The following is an 11278-nucleotide window of genomic DNA, read 5'->3' on the forward strand; positions in this document are numbered from 1 at the left end:
ACAGAGACACACACACATAAACACACACACACACACACACACACACACACACACACACACACACACACACACACATCTCAAGTTCTTCAGGTGAACTTAATGTGAGGTTTTCTTCTTATTTGAAGCTTTTGGATTGTGAACTGTTGGTGGGACAAAACAAGCAATTTCAAGACATCGCCTTGTAGTCTAATCTTTTTTTCACAATTATCTGACATTTAAATATACCATACCATAACTATACTACAATTTACTACACTATACTATGGAATACTACACAATACTATAATACACTATGTAAGGGATAATGCTAAATGCAGTTCCCATTGTTCCTTCCTCTGCTCCCCGGGTCTCTGCGTTCATCTTCTGCTACCATTGTGACCACTGCTCCAGTTAACAGGACGGACCTCAGATAGGACAGCTAACGTTATGCTAGCAAGATTCAAAGTCAAAGACAATGCGTACGCTTGACAAACAGTAAGTTTATCAATTAGCAGGCTAGCTTTCCAACCGTGTTGTATTGCCCAAACCAATATCAATATTTTCATGAAATCTTGATTAGCATAAAGCTAACATTACGCAAGCAAGATATAAAGTTAAATACATTTTGTACGGTTGACAAACAGTACATATTATATTTAGTGCTGGGCGTTAACGCACTAATTAATTAACGGCAACAATTATTTTATCACGCATTAATGCAAATTAATGCAAATCCAGCAAATCACCAAACATGTTCTCAGGATCAACAAATGACGTCACGTAGGAGCCTCCCTCCAGACGCACCGTCACCAGAAGAACACACAAGTCATAGGAAGAGGAGAGGACTACAAAAGAGACGGAGTCACAACGCACACCGGCCGTTGCTCTCACCGGAGACTACCGGACATCGCCGGGTAACCGTCGTCACCTCAGAGTTACGGTGCATTATATTGATGAACAGTGGGAGCTGCGTTCACATGCTCTGACTGTCATGAAAACAGAAGACACACATTTTGATGAAACGTGTGGAACATTGTATTCATGTTGCACAGCAGTGGAACGTTTAAATAAAGTCTCACACTGAGCACAGATAGTGAAGAAATATAACTGCTACTGTGTAAAGAATACTGCTGTTAAGAAGAACCTGATGGTTGATTCACATCTAACTATAAAGCTGTCAGTCTGTCTGTCCGTCCGTGCGTCTGTCCGTCTGTCCTTCGCATATCTCAAGAACCGTTAATCTGATCGAATTCACACTCACCAGAAACTAGTCGACACACACCAGGAGACACCCCAGACCTCCGGGGCAGTTGCTCAATTTACCGTGTTGGTGATCCAGTCTCAACTGAAGTATATGAATGGCGATATCCACCATAATATATTTAGATGACATTGGTGTGGGTTCTCTGTCGCTGGATGAGCCAAGTGGCCACTTCATTATCAGCTCAACACCAGAATGTTTGTCGATGTTCTCCGAGTGCACACACTCATCGGCTCTCTCGCGCAACATTCATTTATAAACACAACTGTGACCATAGCGTGACATTGTTCTCACTGTGCTTATTAAATCATTTCCTCATTCTTTGATTTGAAGTAATCTCCCAGCAGACTGGTAGAGCAGCCTCACCACAGGATCCCAAACCGCTCTGCGGCGTTGTGATCCAAAGTCTTCCCCCACAGTTCAAAGGGGCATGGAGTCTGTTGCTCTGCTGCGGATTCATTATTCATCTCCAGGTTTGAATTAAACATAGGAACCATCATGGGATCAACAGGAACCTTATAAGAAAAACAGTATTTGTATATAAACTGCTTATAATTTTAGCTCACTAGAACTGTGATTGAAGAATAGCTGTGTTACATTTGAAGGCCAAACATGATGATTAGCCCACAAAGCAAAAAAAAAAGCCAAAGGCTACCGCAACACATCTTGCTAATTAGCTTGAATCTGTTAGTGCTCTTGTGTCTTATAGAGAAATCCAGCTTTAGGAAGGAATCTGTGTGTGTGTGTGTGTGTGTGTGTGTGTGTGTGTGTGTGTGTGTGTGTGTGTGTGTGTGTGTGTGTGTGTCCTTCGCATATCTCGAGAACCGTACATCCGATCAACTTCGCACTTTGCGGGTGTAATGCGGGGAACACAGGGGATTGCAGTGTTGAGGTTGGCTCACTTTGGACACGCGACATGTTCAATATTAATAAACTACTAATACACAAGTGTCTGTGCAGCAGAGGGAGCGGAGCTTTGGGGCTTTATGGACCGTGGCTCATTGAATGCAGTTCAATGTTGGATATAGTAACGTTACAACCAAACTCTTGTTCACTTCCTCAGACTGTATATCAGAAGTGGACGTAGTCATCGTCATGTCACCCATTGGTTTGTGGACTGATGTTTTGAGGCCCCGTATATGTCTCTGGTAGCGGCAGCAACCTGTCAATCACAGTAGCCCCGCCCTAAAGCATACCCTGCTTTATGGTCTATTTGACTCTAAATGGACCTTATGGTCTTAAAGCTGCATTCTCTCTAGTGTCCATCAGGGGGCGACTCCTCTGGTTGTATCGAAGTCTAGTCTAAAATGACTCTACTTCTCTCTTGATTTATTCCCTCAGTAAACATTGTAAACATGAGTTTATGGTCTCAATCTCTAGTCTCCAGTCTTCTTCAATACAGCATGATGTTCATTTAGTACATTATGCTCCATTTAGAGTCAAACAGACCATAAAGCAAGGGATGATTTAGGGCGGGCTGCACAGTGATTGACATGTCTCTACGTCACTCCTCAGTCCAGATATGATCACTTCTGTTCATTGGTTGTGAAAACAACAACATCGCAACTCAATAGCACATTTATTTAACCTGAGCATCGTGCGATGGTGTGAAACAGCTAAAAACACAAATATATTTTAAAAAATGTAAATCCGGTTAAATAGTATTTCCATAAAGGTACACTCTCCTTCACTGCCCTGCTTTTGTCTGAAGGACTTTTGCAGCACACACACAATTCAAACCATATCAGTCACCCCATGTGTCCAGTGTTTGAGTGTTCAGAGGCCTCCTGCAGTGATTGCCCCTGGTATTCAATGACTGTCACCCACGCACTCACACAATGGGAATAGAAGCTTTCAGTGACTCGCACCTGCAGCTGATTGGTTCTCCGCTGAAGGTACATTGCTAAAAAAAAAAGTGCTGAGATCTCCGTCAACCCAACAATGACACTTTACAGCCTCTCTAGACCCCCTCTGTGACTCTCTCAGAGGGGGCGTGTCTACAGCACCGGCCTCTGTGACTCTCTCAGAGGGGGCGTGTCTACAGCACCTGTCTGTGTGACTCTCTCAGAGGGGACGTGTCTACAGCACCTGTCTGTGTGACTCTCTCAGAGGGGACGTGTCTACAGCACCTGTCTCTGTGACTCTCTCAGAGGGGGCATGTCTACAGCACCTGTCTCTGTGACTCTCTCAGAGGGGACGTGTCTACAGCACCTGTCTCTGTGACTCTCTCAGAGGGGGCATGTCTACAGCACCTGTCTCTGTGACTCTCTCAGAGGGGGCGTGTCTATAGCGCCTGTCTGTGTGACTCTCTCAGAGGGGGCGTGTCTACAGCACCTGTCTGTGTGACTCTCTCAGAGGGGACGTGTCTACAGCACCTGTCTGTGTGACTCTCTCAGAGGGGACGTGTCTACAGCACCTGTCTGTGTGACTCTCTCAGAGGGGGCGTGTCTATAGCGCCTGTCTCTGTGACTCTCTCAGAGGGGGCGTGTCTACAGCACCTGTCTGTGTGACTCTCTCAGAGGGGACGTGTCTACAGCACCTGTCTGTGTGACTCTCTCAGAGGGGGCGTGTCTACAGCACCTGTCTCTGTGACTCTCTCAGAGGGGACGTGTCTACAGCGCCTGTCTGTGTGACTATCTCAGAGGGGGCGTGTCTATAGCGCCTGTCTCTGTGACTCTCTCAGAGGGGGCGTGTCTACAGCACCTGTCTGTGTGACTCTCTCAGAGGGGGCGTGTCTACAGCACCTGTCTGTGTGACTCTCTCAGAGGGGGCGTGTCTATAGCACCTGTCTGTGTGACTCTCTCAGAGGGGACGTGTCTACAGCACCTGTCTGTGTGACTCTCTCAGAGGGGGCGTGTCTACAGCACCTGTCTCTGTGACTCTCTCAGAGGGGACGTGTCTACAGCACCTGTCTGTGTGACTATCTCAGAGGGGGCGTGTCTACAGCACCTGTTTGTGTGACTCTCTCAGAGGGGGCGTGTCTACAGCACCTGTCTGTGTGACTCTCTCAGAGGGGGCGTGTCTATAGCACCTGTCTCTGTGACTCTCTCAGAGGGGACGTGTCTACAGCACCTGTCTGTGTGACTATCTCAGAGGGGGCGTGTCTACAGCACCTGTCTGTGTGACTCTCTCAGAGGGGGCGTGTCTACAGAACCTGTCTGTGTGACTCTCTCAGAGGGGGCGTGTCTATAGCACCTGTCTCTGTGACTCTCTCAGAGGGGACGTGTCTACAGCACCTGTCTGTGTGACTCTCAGAGGGGGCGTGTCTACAGCACCTGTCTCTGTGACTCTCTCAGAGGGAACGTGTCTCCAGCGCCTGTCTGTGTGACTCTCTCAGAGGGGGCGTATCTACAGAACCTGTCTGTGTGACTCTCTCAGAGGGGGCGTGTCTACAGAACCTGTCTGTGTGACTCTCACAGAGGGGATCAATCCGTGATCCCTTACACCACCAGTTAAAACCGACCATTATCTTAATGCAGCTTTACAAGTGTAACACGTAGATCTCCTCAGTCCATTGGGGTTGAATAGCTGCATATGCTGTTGCACGTGGTCACTGCCTGCAGCCCGTCGTTGGGTCAGATAAGAAGACAGTATGGTTCCCAGCGGTGTTACCCCACAGAGAGAAGACGGGCCCATTAGGGGCTCGGCTCGTTACAAGAACACAAAGCCATCTATCACAACCCAGACTCGCTGTCACAAAGCCGGCTCCTATAATGAAGTGCTGCACCACCGTCGGATCAAGAGGGGTGTATGACAGAGAAACAGGCAAGAGAGAGAGCAAGAGAGAGAGAGAGAGAAAGAGAGAGAGAGATCCATATAATGTAGTCCCTGATGAACACCAGCAGGCTATTTGCACCTCATGTTCTGACCGTTTCATTCATCACAGTTGTTTTGTCTTCTTTTTAAAAGCTTCAGGCTGAGTGTGTGATGGGCATCTTTTGATGCTGCACAGATGGAAGGTCGCCTCATCCACGCTTAGCACAGTCACTCACAGCAAAGTGGAGAGGTTAATCTGTGTGCCTGTTTGCACATTACACAGTTCACACAGAGTACTTTCTCTCATCGAATATGTTTAACCGGATTTGATTTGACTGGAGCTTTTGTGGAAAAATGTCAAAGCTGCACTGGTCAATATTATCACCAAAATCTGTAGTTCCCCTTTAGATCTACAGAGCGGTTTAGTATCTTTAAAGGAGCATTCCTTTACATTCTGAACTATGTCTGTGGATACAGTGAATGCAGTCTCTCTACCTCTGTGTGTTGTTATCAGAGATGTTCTGTTCTCATAATCAGCCGGTCACGTGTTTCTGGTGCATGTTCGTTAGCTTGCCCCACTGGTTAGCTTAATTTAACTCTTTAGATTTTGTCTTACCCCTCTAATCAAACAAACAAAAAGTCTGTAACTTTAGCTAAAGACATTTTCTCACTAATACATAATAACGTTAGATATGTTATGGTGAGCACTGCTAACAGAAACAGCTCCACGTGTCGATAGTCCCGATCTATCAACACGTCTTCCTGCCGCAAACACGCGTATCTTTGTTATCGATGGCGTTTATTACGTCGACGAATTACTTTCCGGTTCAAATTGTGATTCTTTTCTTGTTTTGGACGGTAGCCATGTTGCTAGCGCCAAATCCAGCTAACTCTTAGCAGCTAGCAAACGAACCAGGATCTACAAGGAAGCCAGAACTAAATATTGCGTTAGCTAGTGTTAACCACCGTGATGATGCTAACGCTAGCAGCTAGAAAACCCATCTATGATTTGTTTGTCTGGCCTTTCTAAATAATGAGCGCTGGAGTAATTTGGCCTACAGCGTTGTGTTCTATCCAATCATATTTATGATATAGTAAATATGTCTGTTTCCTCAAAATGGAACTTAAAGTGCATCCAGTGTCACGTCTACAAGGACTGCAGACACAGAGGCCTTCCTTTGTGTTCATGTTCCTGGAGTGGTAAATGGCTATGGTCCAGAAAAACAGTACCAAAACACAGACGTCGTCTCAACACTAGTTTTGAAAGTTGAAATCCAAGATTGCATTATTGAAAAAGAAAAAGAGTCTAAAACACTTTCAGTTAGTTTGAGCGGCGTTAATTGCGCTCGGGCGAACGCGCCAGGTTTCCACGCTCGCCTCAGAAACAGTGACGCAGTAACGGGACGCAGCGGATAAATAAGTCAACAAACACGGCGAAGCGGCGCTTGAGCAAATTCCGCGAACGGGCTTTTTGAAGACCGCGTGATGTCGACGCAGGAGGAGTGTGAGCGCAGGGCGGAAAAAAAATGGAGGAAGAGGAGAAGAAAAAGTGGAGCTGCTGCACGGCTGGGGCGCTACGAAGGGGCGCAAGGGGTTACGAGCGACATTGAGGGGACGTACCTAAATGATGGGAGGGAGAGAGGCACAAGATGAGAGCAGAGTGACCGCCATAGATGGAGGGAGGGATGATTGAGGGAGGGAGAAACGGATGGATAGGGGGAAAAAGGAGAGAGAGGTTGTTTGTGTGAGGAGTGTTGCTCTCTGTGATCACGCAGGCTGACCCAGATGCAGCTGAATCAGACACAGCCCTGTGTCTAAAAGTGCGTGTGCATTAGTGTGTGTGTGTGTGTGTGTGTGTGTGTGTGTGTGTGTACGGCAGCGTAGCTATGAGAGCTAAAGAGCTCGAGGTAGAGAGACGCAGAGCGACAGAGTGTTCCAGGCAGACGTCACGAGCCCAAACAGCCTAAAAGTAGAAAGGTGTGTTTTATTGGGCTCGGTATGGAGCCTCAATACTCTTTGGTATTAGCGTTGCGCTGTATACCGACGCTAGAAAGGTATCGCAATACCACTGCCATTGTACTATACCTCATTTTATTAGTACCGGTAATTTGAGAATGTACAGTGTGACAAAACAAACAAGCAAAAAAAAAAAAGCAAAATATGGCACTAAAGTAGGGCTGGAAATATGGGGAAAATCTAAAACTTTTCTTCTTTTTACCAAATACGTCATACATGCTACTGAGGAAACCCTTTTCTATTATGAATCAATGACTTTTTTTGCGTATTATTTGTAGTGATACCCCCCCAGATGTGGCCTGTTAGATGAACCAAATAATGCAGCTTTAATGTGTCTGCACATTAAAGCTGTTTATGATTGTATTTGGGCATGCATATAATGACTTTTAAATGTCCACATGTTGGAACTCACATTTTCAAAACGTTGCCTTCACTATGAACAAAGACACGTATTGACCCACTTATCACTTCCTGTTAACATCCTTAAATGTTGGCACTCACCCGTGGGACCTTGCTGGCCTGAGCTGTCACATCATATCTGTCATACATACACACAACGTGCGTAAAAAAAAAAAAATGGTCGCGGCTGTTATGAAAGGCTTCGATATATTCCTCGTGTGTTCCTGTGCGGCGCTGTTGATCGGGCATTAAAAGGTACCGCCCGGGGAGCAGCAGCGGTCCACTCAGCGGGGAAGAAGAAGACGAAGGGAGGCGGGAGAAGACGGAAGCTCTTCAGAGCACACGCGTGTAGAGCGGTGGAGGTGGGAGATGTGGAGTTTGCCGTCATGTAGATGCTGTAGTTTGCTTTAGCTGACGGTGTTCGCATTAAGAACTTGTCCACTACTCGTCACAACACAGACATTCGGGAGTTGTTCCCATACCGACACCGGGGCGAGGGTTTCCCTAAAATCGGTGACGGGAGAAGCGAAGGTCTTTTCATCTCTGTCGGGAGGTGAACCACGTCACGTCCGCACAGTGTTAGCGGTATCGCTATGTGTTCGTACGGATATAAAAGAGAACGTCAGAACATCTGCAGACTCACTACACCACAGTTTAACCTCGCGTTCCCTTATTTATTCAGTTTGATGTGGTTTGGCATTAAAACACTTCATCTCACTTTCTCCCTCACTGCTTCTCTCCCCGTCTCCCTCCACCTCCCCCTATCGCGGCTGTCCTTGCTTGCTCCCACTTTTCCTCTTCGCATCACCTCCTCCTCCTCCTCCTCCTCCTCTACTCTTGTCTCTTTTACTTTTTGTCTGATTGGAATACCCGGGGCTTTGTCGGTGCAAAGTGCTCCTCCTGTGCTTCTGCGCGCTCCTCTGCTCGCGTGCAGAAGAGAAGGAGGACCCACCTACGAGAGCTTTACGTTATGCAATGAGATCATCTGGAGACTAATGCTGTGCATATATACCCGGCGGCCATTAGCGGCTTCTCTGTAGCATGACCATTTGTCTGGCCGGTGCGCACGTCTTTTAGGCCCGTCACAGATGGATGATGGAGGGACTTTGGCTTGAGCGGCCAGGCTCAGTGTTACTAAAACCTCCTGAGATCAACATGTGTTTGCTCATGTGGGGTAATCCTCCATCCTATAGTGCTTTTGTCCTGGATCTGGCTTTCACCTTGTGTTTTATCAGGAGGTGAGAGACGCGGATGGACGGACGGATGGATAAGCTGCGAGGGTGGAAGTGAGGACAGATGGGGGACAATAGGATGCGAGGAGAGAGCTGTGCACATCCACATGTGGGGATGGAACAAAGACGTGAGGACATAGACACGCACACACCGTCACACGTGTGTGTGTGTGTGTGTGTGTGTGTGTGTGTGTGTGTGTGTGTGTGTGTGTGTGTCCAGCACCTTGAGAACCTCAGCATGGTGGTTTTCACAGGGAGTAAGCTAGCTAAGTATTCAACCAAACACGATGTGAGAAGACTCAATTACAGATCAACTGACATAACATTTGAGGCATTTTGGCTCCTTTTTTTTTTTTTGTCGTTGCAATTATTGAAATTCTTGCGCCCTTTATTTCGGGGAAAACCTGTACGACACGACAATGTAGACATAGTTCTAGAACTCCATCGTCCCAAACGGCTTCATTTCTGACGTTCTATGCATGTCATTCCTTTGATATTAATGAATGCAACTCAAAGCCCCCCCCCCCCGAACCCAAATGATCCAAATTGTGTCAAAATCAACTCGTTGCTCAAACCACTGATCCGCTCCAGCGGCGCGCTGTTCTTTCCTTCAGTGGGTCTCTCGGGTGACGGCGCTCGGCTCTGCTCACCGTCACGGAGCACGGCTCCGGCTGAAGCAACGTGATCACGAGGAACGCGACTCGTCGTCACAAAGAGAGCCGAGTCCATCGGAGGAAAATCATCCAAATTCAAACTATCTTCATTATGTCATCGAGTGAAATGCACATACTGAGTGACATACTGGTATTCCCCACAATGCCTCTGTGATCAGTTCACCTTCTCACCTTCTCCGTGGCCCTCAAAAGTCGCCGTGTCCGTCGGTTGCCGACGAAGTGGACGACAAATAACAGAAGAGGAACATCTAGAGGACGTCGACGAACATGTTGTTCCGCTGACACCGGTGACGTCACTGGACTGGTTTTTGGAAGGGAGCGGGTGATGTTCAGTAACGTTAGCTGACTTGACCGTTAACGAGACCTGCTTGGTAAAAGACACTCAGCTCAGAGGCGGTATGACCGTGGCTAAGTGAAGAGTCTTTCAATCAGAGGGTCAGAGGTTCGATCCCCGGCTGCTCAAGACACTTAACCCCAAAAATGTCTCCCGTAGCTGTGTCTACGGTGTGTCGATAGATACTGGATTGTAAGTCGCTTTGGATAAAAGCGTCTGCTAAATGACCGTAATGTAATGTAATGGTAACGGCACAAAGCTGTTCAAAAGCCTCAAGACTATCTACAGTATTTGACCGTTACTACTGACGCCACGCAGCCCAGTCGATTGATTAAGGATCCCAGAGGAACCCGGTCCGTACAAAGACACGGAGCGCCGATGAGCCGCTTGAATGACATTCCGGGAGAAGAATGGGCGCCGGAGAACAAAGTCCCAGCTCTGCCTCTGCGCTATCGGACAGGAACGTGGGTTTGTGTTCAGTGATTCGAGCGGCGCAGTCACCGCTACCATTTCCAGAGGACTATTAGTTACAGATGTTGAGCTACAAGAAGGCATGTTGTTGTTTCTTCATCGTTACAGCGGCTGTGAATGTGTTCACTGGCAGAAAGCTTGACTCTGATGTGTATATATATATATATATATATATATATATATATATATATATATATATATCCACTGTTATCATTGACTCTCAATGTGATTGCATGTAAGTGTCTGTGACGGTCCTCATTGATCCCACTGTACTTTCATTATGGTGTCACATGTTGGGGACATTGTCTCACCCTTCTTTCTGCCTGAGCGTCCCTCACACTACAGTAAAGGTTTGATGTTGTTGTTTTAATGTCAAATGTAATGAATAAGCACAATTAAAGAAAGTACACACATGACATTCACAGTGTGAACTGCCTGTTGTTCTGCTTGCTGCGAACTTCGCATGAACCCTGTCTTCTTCATATTAAAATGACATACGTTATATTATATATATATATATATATATATATATATATATATATATATATATATTATAAATATATATTATATATATATATATATATATATATATATAAATATAAATATAATATATATATTATATATTACGTCTGAAGTGCCCCTCACCTGCTTTCTGTGCCACGGACTTGAGCCCCACGACGAGCCCCAGCAGCACCCCCGCAAAGCACATCTGGAAGGCGAACAACTCCTTTCGCTTCCTCCGCCTGGCTTTGCTCCTCCGTCGGTTCAGCATCACTCCTCCTCCGACGACGACGACGGCCGTCTCCGGCATCCCTTCAACCACCACGCGGGCCACGGGTGCTCTTCTCTCGGCGAGCGTTCCGACGGAACCTCCCCACCCCCCCCCCCCACCAGCGGCGGCGGGCTTAAAGGTACGAGAGAAAGTGAAGCGGGAGGACGGAGAGACGTGCTGCACGGGCACTCACGGTACTCGACGAGAGAAGAGACGAGTGGCGTTTCCACGGATCTGTAAAGTCAGCTGGAGGGAGACAGCTGAAACGTCCGGTCTGAAATTTCAAAATAAAAGTTAAGAATTGTAAAGTTGTGGAGAGTAAGAGCTAACAAAACATTGTTTAAGCTCACATTATCTATCTCCGCGGTATTTATGTCCAACATA

General features: G+C 46.9%; 1 protein-coding gene across 1 annotated transcript in view; it reads right to left on the minus strand.

The window, feature by feature from the left end:
- The window catches only part of slc24a3 (solute carrier family 24 member 3), an 87597-nt gene extending 76594 nt beyond the window's left edge, over window positions 1-11003 (minus strand). The window contains exon 1 of the mRNA XM_068727620.1: window positions 10768-11003. Coding sequence (XP_068583721.1) covers window positions 10768-10933 — 166 coding nt within the window. The 5' untranslated portion in view covers window positions 10934-11003. The remainder of the gene's footprint in view (window positions 1-10767) is intronic.
- Window positions 11004-11278: the final 275 nt, after the last annotated feature.

Source organism: Cebidichthys violaceus, unplaced genomic scaffold, assembly GCF_023349555.1.
Source record: "Cebidichthys violaceus isolate CVI_PGR_0920_01 unplaced genomic scaffold, fCebVio1.0.p SCAF_10, whole genome shotgun sequence".
Lineage (NCBI taxonomy): Eukaryota > Metazoa > Chordata > Actinopteri > Perciformes > Stichaeidae > Cebidichthys > Cebidichthys violaceus.